This window comes from Monodon monoceros, unplaced genomic scaffold (genome assembly GCF_005190385.1).
Source record: "Monodon monoceros isolate NGI ecotype Baffin Bay Population unplaced genomic scaffold, NGI_Narwhal_1 Super_Scaffold_8, whole genome shotgun sequence".
NCBI lineage: Eukaryota > Metazoa > Chordata > Mammalia > Artiodactyla > Monodontidae > Monodon > Monodon monoceros.
In genome coordinates, this window is record NW_021703785.1 from 67,461,887 (window position 1) to 67,482,369 (window position 20,483).

General features: G+C 41.9%; 1 protein-coding gene across 2 annotated transcripts in view; it reads right to left on the bottom strand.

Annotated features, from left to right (window-relative positions):
* Positions 1-20,483, bottom strand: part of B3GLCT (beta 3-glucosyltransferase) — a 110,349-nt gene that overhangs the window by 60,593 nt on the left and 29,273 nt on the right. For both annotated transcript variants that reach the window (XM_029210040.1, XM_029210041.1), the window contains 3 exons: positions 16,334-16,443; positions 4,285-4,361; positions 3,368-3,479 (listed from right to left, as the gene is read on the bottom strand). In XM_029210040.1, coding sequence (XP_029065873.1) covers positions 3,368-3,479; positions 4,285-4,361; positions 16,334-16,443 — 299 coding nt within the window. The remainder of the gene's footprint in view (positions 1-3,367; positions 3,480-4,284; positions 4,362-16,333; positions 16,444-20,483) is intronic.

Here is a 20,483-nt window from a genome sequence, read left to right on the forward strand (position 1 = left end):
CTAGGTGTGAAGTGGGTCTCTTGTAGACAGCATATAGATGGGTCTTCTTTTTGTATCCATTCAGCCAGTCTGTGTCTTTTGGTGGGAGCATTTAATCCATTTACATTTAAGGTAATTATCAATATGTATGTTCCTATTCCCATTTTCTTAATTGTTTTGGGTTCGTTATTGTAGGTCTTTTCCTTCTCTTGTGTTTCTTGCCTACAGAAGTTCCTTTAGCATTTGTTGTAAAGCTCGTTTGGTGGTGCTGAACTCTCTCAGCTTTCCCTTGTCTTTAAAGGTTTTAATTTCTCCATCAAATCTGAATGCGATGCTTGCTGGGTAGAGTAATCTTGGTTGTAGGTTTTTCTCCTTCATCACTTTAAATATGTCCTGCCACTCCCTTCTGGCTTGCAGAGTTTCTGCTGAAAGAGCAGCTGTTAACCTTATGGGGATTCCCTTGTGTGTTATTTGTTGTTTTTCCCTTGCTGCTTTTAATATGTTTTCTTTGTATTGAATTTTTTTTTTTTTTTTTTTTTGCGGTACATGGGCCTCTCACTGTTGTGGCCTCTCCCGTTGCGGAGCACAGGCTCCCGACGCGCAGGCTCAGCGGCCATGGCTCACAGGCCCAGCCGCTCCGCGGCATATGTGGGATCTTTCCAGACCGGGACACGAACCCGTGTCCCCTGCATCAGCAGGCGGACTCTCAACCACTGCACCACTAGGGAAGCCCCTGTATTTAATTCTTGATAGTGTGATTAATATGTGTCTTCACGTGTTTTTCCTTGGATTTATCCTGTATGAGACTCTCTGTGCTATCTGGAGTTGATTAACTATTTCTTTTCCCATATTAGGGAAATTTTCAACTATAATCTCTTCAAATATTTTCTCAGTCCCTTTCTTTTTCTCTTCTTCTTCTGGGACCCCTATAATTCGAATGTTGGTGCATTTAATGTTGTCTCAGAGGTCTCTGAGACTGTCCTCAGTTCTTTTCATTCTTTTTTCTTTATTCTGCTCTGCAGTAGTTATTTCCACTATTTTATCTTCCAGGTCACTTATCCATTCTTCTGCCTCAGTTATTCTGCTATTGATCCCTTCTAGAGTATTTTTAATTTCATTTATTGTGCTGTTCATCGTTGCTTGTTTCCTCTTTAGTTCTTCTAGGTCCTTGTTAAATGTTTCTTGCATTTTCTCTATTCTATTTCCAAGATTTTGGATCATCTTTACTATCATTATTCTGAATTCTTTTTCAGGTAGACTGCCTATTTCCTCTTCATTTGTTAGGTCTGGTGGGTTTTTATCTTGCTCCTTCATCTGCTGTTTGTTTTTCTGTCTTCTCATTTTGCTTATCTTACTGTGTTTGGGGTCTCCTTTTTGCAGGCTGCAGGTTCGTAGTTCCTGTTGTTTTTGGTGTCTGTCCCCAGTGGCTAAGGCTGGTTCAGTGGGTTGTGTAGGCTTCCTGGTGGAGGGGACTAGTGCCTGTGTTCTGGTGGATGAGGCTGGATCTTGTCTTTCTGGTGGGCAGGTCCACATCTGGTGGTGTGTTTTGGGGTGTCTGTGGCCTTATTATGATTTTAGGCAGCCTCTCTGCTAACGGGTGGGGTTGTGTTCCTGTCTTGCCAGTTGTTTGGCATAGGGTGTGCAGCACTGTAGCTTGCTGGTCGTTGAGTGAAGCTGAGTCTTGGTGCTGAGATGGAGATCTCTGGGAGATTTTCACCATTTGATATTACCTGGAGCTGGGAGGTCTCTTGTGGACCAGTGTCCTGAGCTTGGCTCTCCCACCTCAGAGGTACAGCCATGACGCCTGGCTGGAGCACCAAGAGCTTTTCATCCACACGGCTCAAAATAAAAGGGAGAAAAAGAGGAAGGAAAGAAGGGAGGAAGGGAGGGAGGGAGGGAGAGGATAAAATAAAATAAAATAAGATAAAATAAAGTTATTAAAATAAAATATATTAAGAAAAAAAATTTTTTTAAGTGAAAAAAAACGGATGGACAGAACCCTAGGACAAATGGTAAAAGCAAAGCCATATAGACAAAATCTCACACAGAAGCATACACATACACACTGACAAAAAGAGGAAAAGGGGAAAAAATAATAAATCTTGCTCTCAAAGTCCACCTCCTCAATTTGGGATGATTCATTGTCTATTCAGGTATTCCACAGATGCAGGGTACATCAAGTTGACTGTGGAGCTTTAATCCGCTGCTCCTGAGGCTACTGGGAGAGATTTCCCTTTCTCTTCTTTGTTCTCACAGCTCCTGGGGTTCAACTTTGGATTTGGCCCCGCCTCTGCGTGTAGGTCGCTGAGGGCGTCTGTTCTTCGCTCAGACAGGACGGGGTTAAAGGAGCAGCTGATTCGGGGGCTCTGGCTCACTCAGGCCGGGGGGAGGGAGGGGCACGGGTGTGGGGCGGGCCTGCGGCGGCAGAGGCCAGCATGACATTGCAGCAGCCTGAGGCGAGCCGTGCGTTCTCCCGGGGAAGTTGTCCCTGGATCACCGGCAGTGGCGGGCTGCACAGGCTCCCCGGAAGGGAGGTGTGGAGAGTGACCTGTGCTCGCACACAGGCTTCTTGGTGGCAGCAGCAGCAGCCTTAGCGTCTCATGCCCGTCTCTGGGGTCCGCGCTGATAGCCGCGGCTCGCGCCCATCTCTGGAGCTCCTTTAAGCAGCGCTCTTAATCCCCTCTCCTCGCGCACCAGGAAACAAAGAGGGAAGAAAAACTCTCTTGCCTCTTCGGCAGTTCCAGACTTTTTCCGGGACTTCCTCCCGGCTAGGCTAGCCGTGGTGCACCAACCGCTTCAGGCTGTGTTCAGGCAGCCAACCCCAGTCGTCTCCCTCGGTTCTTAATGGTCCCTCCTCTCCCTGCTACTCTGTACCATCCAGGCAGTCAGGACCCCTGTCTGTCTAGCCTCTGCTATCATAGTGCTTGATACACAGTTGGTACTCAAAAAATATTTCTTGTCTAAAATAATGTGGTCATTGTTGATAAAGAGAAATAACCAATTTAAATTTATTTCTTAACTCTAGGTTATATCAATAGTTTTTTAATTCTTCAAAATTGATAACCCATATACTTTTTTCATTTAAAAATGGCTCATTTTAAGTTCCATCCTTCTGAAAGCTCCAAACGTCAAAGAGAAGTATTTAACATTGCTTCCAGATATTCAACTGTTATTTCATTCTTCTTTTTTTAAGTGAAAGCAGGTTTTTTTGAGATACACATTGCATAGACAGAATGTGCTCCGTTTCACAAGGCAAGAGCAGCCTATTTCATTCTTCTTAATCTTAAATTAAGTGTTTTTATTAGACTGAAAAACCTCTTAATCAAAATTAAACTTCTTTTAAGCATTTTCTGCAAAATAAAAATACTCGTATTGAAATTGTATTTACCTTTGATGGGTCATATCTTCTGAGTGCTTGTAAGAGTTGTGGAATTTGTATTCTTGTCTCTTCTTCACAGAAGAAAATCCATGATGAATTTCTGCTATATGTTACAGAAAAGCTGACAAAAACAAATAGGTTATAGTAATCACCTTTATAAAGTGAGTTTATAATAAGGTTTAAAACTGATCAACAGGAAATGGATGAAGGACATACAAAATGGCAAGAAATCTGGATTTTTTTCCCATAATATTTTTCTTCCGTGTATAGTTTAAGCGTAGAGGAAAGCCAGATACTATTGGTTTATGAAACAGCTAGACTTCTTAAAGTTAATTCTTTCTATGACAAACCCCAATTCAGAAGAGACATAATTCTCAAATAAAATATCAAATATATTGACATTATATCTTTTAAGAAAGAAACATATTTAAAAATAAAAGCTATTCATGATTAAGAATCAATCATCAATGCTTAAACTGTATGAATAATGCAGTTTGACTATAAACATATCTAATTTCTCTAATAGTAAGTTAAAGTAGTTCTAAAGACACATGGTACACTAGATATAAAAACAGGAGACTCAGAGAACTGAATCATTTTTGTAAAAAATCCAAGAAATACCTAATTTGAAGTAGTACTTATGATGTATAGCTCGGGAAGAATTGTTTTAGATACGAGACAAACAGTAAGGAGCTGGGGAATTACGGTCACTGTAGATTAATTCAAATAAAACCCACTGCCTAGTGAAACAGGAAAAAAAAAAAGAATCAATCATCAAGAAATCCGATTACAGTAGTGGTCATGGAGTCCAAATGGACTTTACTTCCTGACTCTGAGGAAAAAACACCCTCTGAGTAAGAAAACTAGGGAGCCTACGAGCGTCAGGTAGAGATGCCAATAATGAGCACGTGTCACGTGAAACATACTGCGGTAACAACGGAAGTATGGTCCACGCGCCTTCCTGCTGAGCCAGCTGGTGAAGGAGGAGGACTCTGGGGACTTCCTGAAGAAACAATCGTCAAAGCAGAGAAACAAATAAAAAACACAATATGACCGCAGCAATTTCTTCAAAAGACTCAAATTTAAAACCAGGTATTTTTAAAGATCTGACGCTTTGCTCTTCCTACTCGTCTCTTTTCTCTTCCCTTTGGAGCTACTAGAAGTGAAGGATTTTCGCTGAAGCCACACAGCCTCCTCAGCCCCCAGGCTCCGCATGGCTCAGAGGCCCTCCAGGAAGGGTCTCCAGTGACACCCGGAGCAGACCTGGAATTTGCAGGCGTGCAAAGGCGACTGGAAGGCAAGAGCCCAGGGGAAGTCAGGGCAAACTCAGAGGCATAAAGACAGCTTTCTCTGTGTACACAACAGAGGAAGGCATGTGGAAAATAAAACACTTCGGGCTAAACAAGAGGATATAATAGCCAATTTACCTCAAGTGAAGAAAAAATTTTAGAGTGCCCTAAAAACACTAAAACACCATCATAATGAAGAGCTTTTGGTCTAAACACTAGAAATAGAATCCTCAAGTATTCAGGCAACAACAGTAATAGCGTAATGATGGGATATCAAAATTTATAAACTTAGGAGGAACTAAGATCCAGAAATAGACACAACTACAGTTACATATACATACCTGCTCTACTAGAGAGAGAGAGAGAGAGAGAGAGTCATATCTTTAAAGCTATCAATGTGAGCTTTGAAGTTAAGCACTATTTAATCTACTTCAAGTTGAGACAAGTCAAAACCCAGACACCTAATATGCCTGGACGCCCCCCAACGAACTGTAGGATATTCTGTGTTCTGTAGTGCCTACAGCCCCGGTAATTGTTACAAAAGACTTTAAGAATACATGCTTAACTATATGAAATATTACCACACTAAAGTAGACACTACACCATTCTTTAAGTTCACATAAGTTTATTATTTAAGAAGAAAAGAATGGCTTCCAATATAAATCTTCGGGAAATCAAATAAGCCTCATTTCTTCATCGCATGCAGTATTTTTTCTAACTGCCGTGGACAAATATGAAACGTAAAAACAGTAATCAAAGGTTAAATCACACTAACAATACGGCACATCAGAGAGAAAAAGCAAACTCCTAAAGGTTGTATTAGCAGCACCCCAATGTAATCTGGGCTTTCCTACTGTTGATTCTGAATAATGAAGTGATTTTCATTGTCTTTTCAAAAGCTGCTATATGTATGTGTATATATATACACATATATTAGCTATATGCTGTATACATGTATATGCCATACACATACATATATATGCCATATCTATACATATACATGCATATATAGCTATATGCTTATACATACATATGGCATACATATATACACATACATATATATCACACACATACATATTCATGAGGATTACATAAGAGCAAAAATCATGTGTGAAGAAAACTAGTAACATTAATATTTGCATAAAACTTTCAAATAATTATGGGAGCGTGCTAATATGAACGAGCTAGAAAAGAAACACAGCAAACACTAAAAGAAGTCTTACAAGAAAATAAGTGGCAAATGAGCTATTATATAGCAACTGAAATTATAATAATGAAGACATTATGACAATGGGAATGTCTTTCTGTCAAATGTTAAAACACATAATTCCAACCATGTAAAACAAAATCACAGATGAATAGAGACTGGAAAGGAGCCAGAATCAGAAGGATGAAATTATTACATATATGCTTTAAAATATATTTTAACTAAAAAACTGTTTTGAGCAAAAATAAATACGAAAATGTGGTTACCAAACAAGAACCACCCTTCCGAGTTTTAGGAACTATACAAGTGATGTCAACAAGTATTACACCCAGACAGGTAACCTCTGCAGAAAGGCTGTGAGGGCGCTTTCCTGGCAGCGGTGCAGAGGCAGGCCTATGAATACCTTCTGTCACGACAATTTGCAGCAGGCAAAGGTTCAGTCAGCGCAAAGGAGGAGTTATATTCTAGACTAAAATAAACTCTCTGGATTACTACTGGGTTACAATCTTTCCTATCTCCATTACTTTCTGTTTACTAAATCACATGCCTGGATTTTGTAATTTGCTTCAGTTGGTGAACACAAAAATGGCAATCAAGTTTTCTGTACCCCTGTATCTCCAAATAGAAACATTTCAAAAACTAGTATGCTATGTTGATAACTATCTCCAAATATGTGTGAATACCTTTGTCTTAAAAATATAAAATAGGTCCTCCCTTGATACTCAGAAACCTGGTCTTGATTAACTCTTGATTAAGCCAAAGCCATTCTACTTATAAACTTTTGTCTACTAATCCTCAAAAAGGACCAAGAGCTTTTAGTCTTGTTTTATATATGTGTGTGCATATATATATATGCATGTATGTTTGTCTGTGTGTATATATTCTGTGTGCGAATGCTCACAGACCCAGACTTAGATACACACATACTCATATGTATTAGCACCTCGAAGATAAAATAATTTAAAAGGTCACAATAAAATTTTCCATCAAATGATCTTATCTCAGTTCTTACCACTCGGGATTGTAGTAATTTATGTTCTTTATATCTACTGTCTGTTCTATCCACAAGAATTAAACCTCCTTAAAGATGCCACATCACCACCTGACAGCACTTTTAGATGAAAATAGAGTTTTTTAGTATGTAATTGCAGGGATGAATGAGTTTTCAAACGAAAAATCAAGGAAAAAGTAAGAAAATGTTCTATCAACAGAGCCCTTTGGAATAAAAGCTAAAAGCTATAACAAAGGCAGTCATGCCTGTCAGCAATCTAAATGATGCCTATTCACCAAACCATGATTCTATTTCAAACCTAAAAGTTGAAAGTAAAATTCTATCACAAATGAGATAACACCATAACAGAGGCAAGCATAAAGGGACTAAAAATACAAATAATCAAATATGGGTAAATGACAGAAAAGGAAAAAAAAAAAGAAAAAGTTGATCACAGTAATTTAAACATCTTACGTTAACACTATTTGTCTTGTTGAACCAAAATCTACCTTTATTTCCATCACTGGCATCTACTGCTATCCTAATAAGCATTTTGAAGTCAGAAAGCCTACTGGACCTTCAGGCAGTACCTCCTTTGAACATTTTTTATCATGGCATATTCACATTTAATGCCATTAATAATTACTGAGAACCAACAAATTCAAAACCAACACTCTACTTCATTACCTGTTTCTCATACATATTCATCATCTTCATTTGGGAGAGGGTTTTGATTGCATAGCTGCGCCTTCTAAAAATGCTTTGAGAATGGAGAAGGCCCATTATTCTTGATATGGAGGCAGAAATCATTAAAAATTTATATCTAGAATTAGTATGAATGAAAAAGCCAACATTTGAACATGGATCAAAGTAGATTAATATTTTAAATGTCATAAATGACTTTATTAGGCAAATTTAGTTTTGAACCACTTTAGTCTTTCTGCCTCTGTCTGGAAAAAGTTCAACTAATTTAACTCCACGATGCTGGCCTCTTCCCTTGTCAACAGACTATTTCCCAATATTCGTTACTTGTCCATACCTTAATTTAAGTTCATGAGTTTATGGTCTAATTTGGTCTCGTTATTCAGACCAAGTATTAAATTAGAAAGCAAAAACCAAGATATTTGTTCAGTATTAGGCAAAAGTTCTAAAGGACTGAATCCTGCTTTTAAGACTGATTCCAGTTCAACTGTATTTCCAAATTCCAACTATTACATAGTTCTTAGGCACTGAACTTTTAGACCAACAAATAAATCATGACAAAATTTAACATCTGTTTACTGTTATTTCTTCCATAAGAAGTAGGTCTATCTTATGAGGATATATCCTGTTTGGAACATACATCAGACAGATTTACTAGCCTTTACAAACCCAGGATTCACATGTGGACCGGGAGACTACAGTGATGCTATAATGACAAACATTCCAGGAATCTGAGCCTATGTTAAAATATATTGTTTTCCCCAGAAACCTGTCATTTCCTAACAAGAGAAAAATATTACCTCATCATTGATATAATTTCTCTTTATTAAATATTTACTTTGAAATACATTACTATGTACATTTTTATAGCTCATATAACTCTGTTTTAACGAATCATTCACTCATTCGTGAAAGGCAATAAAGCTTAGCATGTAGGGACCTGATTTCTGGAGGCAAAGTGCTTGCATCAGAATCCTCGCTCCAGCTCTTCAGCCTTGAGCAAGTTCCCAGACCTGCCTGTGGTCTGTTATCTCTAACATGGCGGTCACAACAGTCCTGGGGTCAAGTGAGTTAATACATGCCAAGCACTTGGCACAAGCTTGCATGTGATGGTTATTAATATTATTATGATGGTACAATATTTGCTGAGCAACTACTATGGGCCAGGCGCTGTTCTAGGAACACAGGAAACATCTGTGAAAAGACCGGGCAGAGTCTTGGATCTGACCTCTTGCATCTCAGGTTCTAATGCAGGATACAGGCAGTAAGCAAATATATCTAGAATATAATGCCAAGGATAAATGGTATTAAAAAAAAAAACAAAAAAACGCCGGGTAAGGTGAGAGAGGGCACAGACCACTGTTTACGAACTGGCGTGGAATTCCTTGCACACAGCAGCGGCAGCGATCTGCCGCCTGGCCCCGTGATTAAGGCCCCACCTGTGTGTCAGCAGGCAGATCAGAACTGAGACGCAAGCCTGGCCGCACTGCTCGTTAGTGATGTGAGCGTGGGCAAGTCGCTCAATCCCTCTAAGCCCGTTTCCTCTCTGCAAATGGGGAGAATTACAGACACCACTTCATAGACGTAGAGAAGCTGACGCTTGAAGGCGGTATAGTGTACTGACATGAGCGCGAGGTAAAGTAACGGCCATGGTGAGCACTCGGTGAACGTCCGCTGCGGGCACTACTATGGCTTCCAACCCTCCTCCAGGGTCTCTACTGCAGACCCCGGCGCCACGTGTTAGGTGTCTCAATAGTCCCTCCAAGCCCACCTCCCCAAATGTGAACTCATGGTAGTAGCTCACAGAGTAGCTGAGCCCTTTGCCAACATCCCGCGAGACCCGAGATTTCCTCTCTCCATCAGTGGGGGTCCTCACAGTCGCCCCGGCAAACTCTTCCTGTTTCTTCAAGGCTCAGTTCAAATGTCATGACAAAGCCTCCGCTGCCCTCTCCCGGCAGGGCGGGCGGGCTGCTGCCTGGCCTGTGTTCTCATGGTGGCTGCTGCTGCGGCTGCAGGAAGCGACATGCAGTGCCCCGCCCCCCATCACGAGCCTCCCCGAGGGTGGCACAGGCAGGGCCCCCCTCCACAGTGACTCACCGGGAAAAGGTCGCCCTGCAGGGCATCACCCGCCCCAGAGCACTGGCCTCCTCCAACACATGCATGCATGCATTCCCACCTCACTTGGTCCCCTGGGCACCGACGTCACCACCAGGAGAGTGAGATCTAAAGTGACCACTCGGGACTTCCCTGGTGGCACAGTGGTTAAGACTCTGTGCCCCCCCCCATGCCCGGGTTCAATCCCTGGTCACGGAACTAAGATCCCACATGCATGCCGCAACTAAGAGTTTTTGCATGCCACAACTAAGGAGCTGGCAAGCTGCAACTAAGGAGCCCACCTGCCACAACTAAGACCCAGCACAACCAAATATAAATAAAGTAAGTAAATAAATAAACCACTTGTACGGGTCCCTAGCTCCAGACTCAGAATCCTGCGTGGCAACGTCCAGCTGGCCACCCTCCATGAGCTGGGGAGACCCCGAGTCTGGCCTCTGAGGTCCTGAGTGGGCCGAGCCCACTCCCACCAGATTCACACCAGGTAGAAATCTCCAGTAAGGGAAGGTGTCCAAATGCTGGGCACCAAACAGAGACCCACATTCACAACATGGTGTGAAGAATTCATTACAGCTGAGCAAGCCCCAGAGGAAGTGCACTCGGTCTCACTGCTCTGTTTTCTCCTGCAGCATCTCGCCCAGGCCCTTGCCTAAGTAAATACTCCACAAAGATTTGGTAAATGCATGCATAAATTCTTACTCAACAGCAAGGTAGTAAGAACTCCACTTTAATAAATAACATGATTACTTAACACCTACCGATTACGACAGAAAACAAACTTTCACTAAGTAATTTAGCATCCAGTTGCTCTCACCTAAAAAGGAAAGTTTTGTGAAAGCGACTTGATTCTCACAGCTAACCTTTCAATGAAGCACCTCACGCTGTCTCCTTGCCAATATGATAACGTCTAAAACTAGAAAACACAAGGCCACTTTCTCAAGCTTCTTCACGCTCATCTGTGAAAGGCTTTGCTTCCAGCTTTCCTGCCTTATCGCATGGAAATGAGGTTTTTTAAACTAATGAGCCAAGACCTAACTCTTCTTGAGAAAACAGTGATTTCCAAAACTTTCTGTGAATAAGCAGAATCATTTATTTGTAAGGCTGTGATTCTGCCAGCTTTTAAATAAAGTTCGTACCACAAAAGGAGGCAACAAAATTGGAACCGTCTGCTCTCTTCAGAAGCTGTTTAGCTGCGGGAGGGGAGAGTATGGAGGTTTCTAAGCAGCTAGTCTGGCCCCTTTGGGCCTAAAACAAAAAATGTAATCCATTATTGCCATAAAATGAAATTTACAGGGGCACCATAACCCCCCTAAAAAGAAAACCTTATAAGCCTAACCCACTTCTGAATTTTCTTTTCTGTATTTGGAGGATGCCTTAAAAATGCGTCCATACGTAGATGTAGAGAATGGACTTGAGGACACGGGAAGGGGGAAGGGTAAGCTGGGACAAAGTGAGAGAGTGGCATGGACATATACACACTACCAAATGTAAAACAGATAGCTAGTGGGAAGCAGCCGCGTGGCACCAGGAGATCAGCTCGTGCTTTGTGACCACCTAGAGGGGTGGGATAGGGAGGGTGGGAGGGAGGGAGATGCAAGAGGGAAGAGATACGGGAACATATGTATATGTATAACTGATTCACTTTGTTATACAGCAGAAGCTAACACACGATTGTAAAGCAATTATACTCCAATAAAGATGTTAAAAAAAAAAAAAAGGGTCCATAACTTATCCGTGGTTCTGCCCCTCCCTCAGGTCCTGCCTTCATTCTAAATTCAGCCTGTCCTCTCTCTGAGTAGTCACTCCTACAGGGGCTTATTCCCTGTCTCCCATTCAAAGTGATTCCCCAACCACACATGACCTGTGCCTTGTGCTAAGATCATACTTCAGAGTCTTCAAAATGTACATGAGTCTTTATTTTACTAGAACCTAGTTTTAAAAAAACACAATGATGCTTTCTCCTCTCTCCTTTATTGCCTCCAATTTAATCTTATTTTGAAATTCCTTTGGCGAACATTAATGGCTTCTATAATTTTAAGCAAGTGTTGATACATTTCTGAAGGTGCAGTAAAAACTATGTCAATCTAGGATCAGCCTTGGTTACCGGATCCCAGGTCCCAGAAGGGAAAAAATACTCTCATTTGACAGCCTCTCCATCACAACATAAACTCAAGCTTCTCCAACAGAGTCTTCGCCAGAGACCGAGCTGACTGCGCCCATTTCACGTAACAAAAAAAATAAGAATTTTCACACAAACACTGACTCAAGAAGGAATTTTTTTCAAGTTCAAAAAGCAGAAGTCAAATCACAATTGACACACAGATGCCACGCACATAACAGGTATTTAAAACAAAATACACTCAAGGGCCTGATTAATTCAGAGATTGTTGCACGAACTCTCCTTATGGGTTTCTGTTAGCCTTACCTCCACCTGGCTTTTGTTCATGCACCTCTTTGTATAGTCAATCTTTATAAGTTCACATTACCCTTCCATCTGTAATGCAGGGAGAAAACACTCAGGAAAAACGGTAGCACTTCTTCCAAATCTGCATTCTTCTATCTGTAGATGTACATTTAGGAACCCTGTACTGGTCAACCATATTACCAGCTCTACTTTCCATCCATTTTGATCTAGAAAGATCACTATTCCTGCTAAAACACGCTTTACTCATCCCCCCGAAGAAATCCTAGGTCCCCTGGCATCCTAAAAGCAAACCTTCCTGATGACTCATGTCTTCGTCTTCCAGATCTGGTTCCCTGTTCCAAACCAACATCCCTCCAGCTAATTTCCTGTCTCTCCTATCGGATCTGACAAAAGTCTTCCTTCATGTGCTGTTTACATATCGCTCTACTTCCTAAACAGCTTCATGACCACCGTCTTTCTCAAGGGCCCCATGGACTGTCTAGAGATGTCCTGTTACGTTCAAAAGTACCTAATGTAGCTACAGATGTGCAATGAATATTGTTGAATAGATATTTTAATAGACTTATTTCGGATTTCTAATTTCTACTTAATGATACAGTCATTTCTATTATGAGATCGTTACCATCTATCTTATAAGTAATTCAAAGAACTAGAGTATCTTTTCTAAATCCTCTCTAACTCTGCTCCACCACAATCCAGAATGGTTCTCTGTACATAGGAAGCACTTGGTAAAGTCTGCTAGCTTCCTGACTAGAAGAACTATATCATTATAGACTTCAAAACCATTATGAACTGCCTTATAAGCATCAAACCTGGAAATGGGAGTGACAACTCACAATGACCCAGATTGTTGCAGAAAACAAGGGAAACAGCTTCACCACTCTGGTAACAACTCCGAGTACAGTGTCATGTTTCAGATAGAAAGTTCGCTTAGGCTCCTGTTTTTATACTCAAATGAGAAGAATGAAAAACGTTTGTGTTTTCAATAAGACCACATTTTAGCACCTTGAGGCGAAACAGGCGTAGGCAATGACTTGCCAAAGCAAAAGAGAACAGCTAGAAGCAGATGCCTAACTGCAGAAACCATTAAATTTCTGCACCTTAATTTTTGGCAGATTTCGTAGTCAAGTGCAACCCGACAGGAGTAATGAATAAATAAACAGCAGTTCTAGACATCTGGTGGCGTGGAAGAGATATTTTGGACTATCAGATAAATATTCAGATGGTAAAACTTGTGGCTGATTCCTCCCTCACTAAGCAACTGTGGTGAATGCTCGTGGTGGGCAAATCGATGGAGAAAACCAAAACTGCAACCTGAAGACCTAATGATTCAGGTCACAGGTGACATCCTGTCCCGTTAGAGGCACAGCACATACCTGACAAACCATGGGGCTGACCCCTCAGAGGAGCCAGCCTGCTTCTGCCGCAGCACTGGGGATGCCCTGACAACTCTGCCCCGGATTCGGCTGTCCTTGTCTTCCCCAGCTGACGACTAGGCTGTCAGTTCTTTTTCAAGAATATGTCGGTTTCTTAAACCAAGTTCCAGCCAAATTGCAACTAGGGAGCCATTACCTGCCTCTCCAAGTGACTTTGCTGCCCTATAGTCTCTGCACCTCAGCACTTAATTCTCTGCAGTTAATCTTCTTTCTCTGTTTTCATGTAGTTCTAGGTCAGGGTAGCTCATCATTGCCCCAGGTATTGTCTACAGACCCGGTGTGAGCTTTCGACAATCTGCGGATCTCCAAGATGCTATTCATGGAATAAATTCAACTTTAAATCACATACATAACATAAAGAACTCTACAAAGAGAAAAAAATGAACCAGTATCATGTACAGATGCAAACTGTAAAATCTTTCCAGCCATTTCAACTACCAAAAGACTTGTTAACCCAAATATGAAATTACCTAAGTTGTAACAGTACACCCTGGATCTCGTGAGCAAATTAAATCCAAGTGCTAAAACGAAATTCTGTCATAACTACTTCAGTACTCATAGCTGGCTTCCATGCTAGGAAAGAATTGAATAAGAAAAACAGACTATCTGATAATTAAAGGGAGGTTTCCAATTGCTTTACTCTAGACTCCATTTATTATCACAGAAATTAGATGCTGGGGGAGAGGGGTTTGCTTGATGATACTGCTTTATTAGGTGCCTTTAAATGTAAAACCAATATTGCCACCTAGTGGCAATCTAAGCCACCAGCTAAACAGGTGGTCTAAATGGCAAACTGTAAATGCAAAGGACAATACAAATTAAGTAGAAGCATACTGAAACTAAACAGACGCACAGAATAAACTGCTAGAAAAGTTCAACACTTTAGAGAAATAGAAATGTTTCCTAACCTTTCTAGGAAAGGTTACCACAAGCAGAACACTGAACATGGTTGAACCATATTACAGCGTGTAACCAGGATGTTACATTCTTATGTTTTATACTGACCTCAGAGAACTTTAGAAAAGAGAGACACAAGGGCTTCCCTGGTGGCACAGTGGTTAAGAATCCGCCTGCCAATGCAGGGGACATGGGTTCGAGCCCTGGTCCAGGAAGATCCCACATGCCGCGGAGCAACTAAGCCCATGCACCACAACTACTGAGCCTGCGCTCTAGAGCCCGCGAGCCACAACTACTGAGCCCTCGTGACACAACTACTGAAGCCCACGCACCTGGAGCCTGTGCTCCGCAACAAGAGAAGCCACCGCGATGAGAAGCCCATGCACTGCAACGAAGAGTAGCCCCCTCTTGCCACAACTAGAGAAAGCCTGCGCACAGCAACGAAGACCCAACGCAGCCAAAAAATAAATAAATAAATTTATTTTAAAAAAATTCATAAAACACACATGAATCTGCCTCTACAAAAGGGAAGGTACTTCTGGGAACAAGGTACAGAGATATATGTGCCCTTAATTCATGTATGAATTCAAACGACACATAACTCTGTCCTGACATCATCACTGATTCACAGTTTGGGGTAACAGCCAAGGCCCAACTGAGCTAAATTCCATGAATGCTCACCCGGACCCCACTGAGGGACTATGTGGGGCCCTGCTCCCCGACCCCCGCAGAGGCCTCTACCAGAGCCCACGGAGGAACCCCAGCCTGTCAAGGTTGCTGCAGGACTTCCTCTCTGATGGAATCTGAAAAGGTTTAGTAGAAGAAAATCTCCGAAGTTGGGTTTCCAGACAAAGGGGAACTTAAAACTCATCAAGCTGCTCCTATCTCCAAGTACCTCCCCCCCCAAAAAAACCAACCACCTGTCTATAGCCTGCAACACTTTCCTCTCCCTTGAGAAGGTATGAGGAACCGACGGTCTGTCCTTGCGGGGACGTGGGGAGGGTGGATGAATTTCATACGTAAAGCATTTAAAGATTAAGCACAGTAAGCTTTACTGTCAGCAGTGCCTTGACCTTGAATACCACTTACAGCTGTTCATTTTTCCATCGATATCTCCAACCCTTTATTTCCCAGCTCCCACCAACAGAAAGAAGCTGTCTGTCAAACACACAGGTCTCTTATCAGAGAACTCTTGATGGCTTTTACCTCCAAACAGCACTTCTGTCTTGAAGGCCACAGCCATATAGTGGAGCGGGCTGGGTGGAATTTCTTTGCTTGGCTAAAAAAGAAAGCTCCTATATGGCAGCACAAGAAAGTAGATCTTCCTTTGCCCCAAACCTCCAGCATCATTCAGAACAGATTTAAACTCAGCTCACGCCTATTTCAAACATCATTAAAGTGTACCTGGACGTGTCAATCTTTCTCTCCATAATCCTTCTTGGATATTACATTATAAATCAAATCAAAAGTTCAATTAAGATCCAATTTAAAAACGGATTAAGAAACTCACAGAAGAAGCACCGCACTAAGGTTAATGAAAGTGTTATTTCAACATAGAAATTGCCATAGAACTTGTTACCAGAATTTTGAACATCAATTATCTTTGCTATTTTAAGCTCTGCCTTTAAAAAGTTATTTCTTCCACTTTTTTCTATCATACTTTATGATGAAACCATGATAGTCCTATACATTTGTATAATCCTCTTAAAAATATATATATAATTTAGAATACGATGCTTTGAGCATTAGAAATTAACTAGAGCATTTTAAACAATATAGTCCATATTAAGCCAGCAAAACAAAAACGAGGTATTTTATCTCAATAAAATTGATCATCTATGGACCAAGAGCTTTGGAAAACATAAATGAATCCAGTAATAAGTAAGTATCTGACATTCCAAGTCACCTCTACATACCTGGGTAAGATCTGCAGCTTGCTTTAAGATGCTTTGTTTTAGCTGTTCTGCTTTCTTTGCATGAAAAGAATTACTTTGACTCTGGATGACAAATGCAATTCCTTTTAAATCTAGAACGACAACAACAAAAAGTTTTCAGGTATTTTTTTAACAAGGACTGAAATAAACTTGAAAACAAGTCAAAAAAAAAACAACCACAAGGCAAGCCTTCAGGCAATAAACCCTTAGGGGAAAAAAATCAATTTGTATGTAATTCTAATAACACAATCTCCCTTTTTAAACTGATCTCTGCAACTTCCTTCCTAGAAGTTAGTAAGTAAATAAGCTTGCTGTACTAGACCAAGTCTGTGGTAACAAACTGTGACATTGCTCCTGCATCTGTCAGAAAGTACGCAAATGTTAATGTGGGAAAGAACACTCACTTCCCTCGTCACTGAAAATCCAATGTCTGCAAGAAGCCTTTTAACAATTCACACATAACCCTACAGTGTGTCTACCTGTTAGGGGCTGCATTGTGTCCCCCAAACTTCATGTGTTGAAGTCCTCACCCCCAGCACCTCACAATGTGACCTAATTTGGAATTGGGTCTTTACAGAAGTGATCGAGTTAAAGTGAGGTTATTAGTATAGGTCCTAATCCGATATACAGTACTTGGCGTCTTTATAAAAAGAGGAAATCCGGGCAAGAGACACACAGAGGGAGGATGCTGTGAAGACACAGGGAGAGGACGGCCACCTGCAAGCCAAGGAGGGGGGCCTCTGAGGAAACCAACCCAACCTCCAGAACCGGGAGACAAACTTCTGCTGAAGCCACGCGGTTTGTGGCACTTAGTTTCAGCAGCCCTAGCAAACTAACACTCTACCTCAAGCACATTCTGGACAGCCCTTCAAGGTGACGCTCAGCAATGACCTCACAAGGCACCTGGCCAGGATGCAGTGTTATCTCCAGGAAAACAGCCACGATTCCACACAGCAGGGCTGTGGCGGGAAGGGCTGCGTAAAAGCCTGTCGGCAACAGTGGCCACAGCTGCCGCCAGCTGAGACTGGCTTCGGGGCAGCCGGTGTCTTGACAGCGTCCAGGCGAGGGGAGACCACAGACGTCTCGCCGCAGACAGGGCTGCTCAGGCCCCGCACCAGGGAAGCACATCAGGCCTGCCCAGGTTCTGAGCTCGTGATAAAGAAAAGAGACTGCCGTTGTGTCAGGACGCTGCCACCAGACAGGGGTGCTGGCCGAAGGCAGATGTCACAAACTTTTAGCCTCCAAGCAACACGGATGGACCTGGAGATGATCATACTAAGTGAAGTAAGTCAGACAGAGAAAGACAAATATGCGATATCATTTATATGTGGAATCTAATAAAAAAAATACAACTGAACTTACTTACAAAACAGAAATAGACACAGACTTAGAGAATGAACCCCTGGTTACGGGGTTGGGGGAGGGTTGGGGGGAGGGATAGACTAGGAGTTCGGGGTTGACATGTACACGCTGCTATATTTAAAACGGATACCCAACAAGGAGTACTGTACAGCACAGGGAACTCTGTTCCAGCACTCTGCAATAACTTAAACGGGAAAAGAATTTGAAAAAGAATAGACATATGTATACGTAAAACTAAATCACTTTGCTGTACACCTGAAACGAACACAACACTGTTAATCAACTATACTCCAATATAAAATAAAATTTTTTTAAAAATTTAAATTTAAAAAACTGTAGCCTCCAGCAGGCTGACAGTAAATGAATGTGAGGACCCTCCCCCCACCAGGAGCTTTTCACTTTAACCCCTCGACTCAGGGCCGCTAACTTGGTTTTAATTTATTCCATTATATTTTATCGTTCTCATGTTCAGTTCTATAGTTCCATTCATTTATTCACTCAAATATTCATACAACAAATAGCTCCACAGTGAGCAGTCCAGATCCTAAAAATAATCCAAAATGCTCTCTGGTTAAAACTCAACAAAAAATTTAAAAGGAAATGCTGAACAACCTGCTGAATATGACCTCATTCTTTCTTTGTAGGAGTTTATATAAATATGAACCCTCCACATACCGATCTCTGTTTTAAATCAGTATAAATCAGACACACAGATAAGGTTCAAACGGGTATCTTCTACTTCAACTGAAATGTAACCTTCGATCCACTACATCTGAAACACTAACGTAACTGACTTATCAAAATGAGAAGTATTTATTTTTTTAAGACTGGAGTCATTAAGCCTCAGAGAATAATTTTTGCAAAATTTAATAAAGTTGAAGATGCACATGTGCAATGACCCAGAAACTCCAGCCTTATTAGTCATCCTTGAGAAACTCTCAATGCGTGTACAAGGGAATGTAACAAGAGTGCTCACAGCAGCACTGTGTAAAAAGAAAAAATTGGAAGCAAACCAGATACCCCCTAACAGGATACACAAATTGGACTACTACACAGCAATAAAGATTAACTGACACTACGTGGATCAAGCCAGATGGATACTGGAGATGAACCCTACAGACAGAATGCTGAAAAAAGCAAGGCACAAGGGAATAACCATACAGTATAAATCAATGGTTTACAAAAATATAAACACAAATATATAAAAAATGGATATATACCATATATATGCATGTGTACATATCAAATATGGTGTGAAAGTATAAAAGACCACAGGAGAATGATAGACACCAAATCAAGATAATGGTTTAAATGCTACAGCTGTGTTAGGAATATTTTATTTCTTAATCTGAGTGGTAGATACACCATGTTACTCTTTGTAGCTTCCTGTATGTTCAAAATAATTCATAACAAATTTTTTTAAAAGAGCAGCTCGGACTTCCCTGGTGGCGCAGTGGTTAAGAATCCTCCTACCAATGCAGGGGACACAGGTTCAAGCCCCGGTCCGGGAAGATCCCACATGCCATGGAGCAACTAAGCCCATGTGCCACAACTACTGAGCCTGCACTCTAGAGCCCGAGAGCCACAACTACTCAAGCCTGCGCACCTACAGCCCGTGCACCGCAGCGAAGAGTAGCCCCGCCTCGCCACAACTAAAGAAAACCCGCACGCAGTCATGAAGACCCAGCGCAGCCAAAAAATAAATTAAATAAATTAAAAAAATTATTTTTAAAGTTAAAAAAAACAAAAAGCAGCTCCATCTGTCAAAAGGTTAACCCTGCAGGAATCAACTCCCACCACAGCAAAGTTCCCACTGTTGGCACAGAAGCAGCTCTTTGGTGTGGGGAAGAGGCTTGGGGAGAAGAAAAAAAGCGAATTCTTCCCCTTTTCATATCTGGGTCCTGTGCTATTTCCTCTGCTCCTGAGAGATCATCCCCTTCCTTTATCAAGTGCTTGGATCTCGCATGCTGTGTGCACTCATTCAGCAAACATCTCCAAGCCTCTCCTAAGCACGAGGATCCAGGAAACACAAAGGAGCAAGCGTGACCCCAGCACAGGAGTCTAGCTCAGAAGACGCCATCACAGCACGAGGCCGTGGGTGTCACTGCAGAGCCAAGCGGGGGCCCTGGGGGCACAGAGGAGGAGAGCCAGTGCAGGGAGAGCTTCTGGGGAGGGGTGTTTCCTGAGTTTCCTCTAAAATGCAGCAGTGGGACTTCCCTGGTGGTCCAGTGGTTAAGACTCCGCACTTCCACTGCAGGGGGCATGGGTTCAATCCCTAGTCGGGGAACTAAGATCTCACATGTGCACAGTGCGGCCAAAAAAATATTAAAATTAAAAATTAACATAAAAAAATTAAAATGAAATAAACATTTAAAAAGTAAAAAAAAATAAGACACAGTTTCCTACAGACTCAGGCACAAGGCAGCAGATCAGTGGCAGAAAGAAGAGAGTTATCACAGAGCCCACAGCCCACCTTATCTTGGTAGCAGCCCTGAGAGGTGACCAGGGAGTTTATCGGGCATTTCTGAGAAAAGGATGAAGGGAACAGTCAGTGATAAAGTTAGAGAGGAAGGCTGCGTCAGCCAGATCAGATCAGGAAGGATTTATGTGCCACGCAACGAGGCCGGGCCTATAGATTAACAGCTTTCAAACTGGGGAAGGGCCCCAGAGCGCTCTGGGACCCCAGATAGCAGAGCCTCCCCAGAGGATGTGATGAGGACACCAAGTCCTGGGGACACCCAGGGACGACTTTTCCAACAGAGAGAGCAGT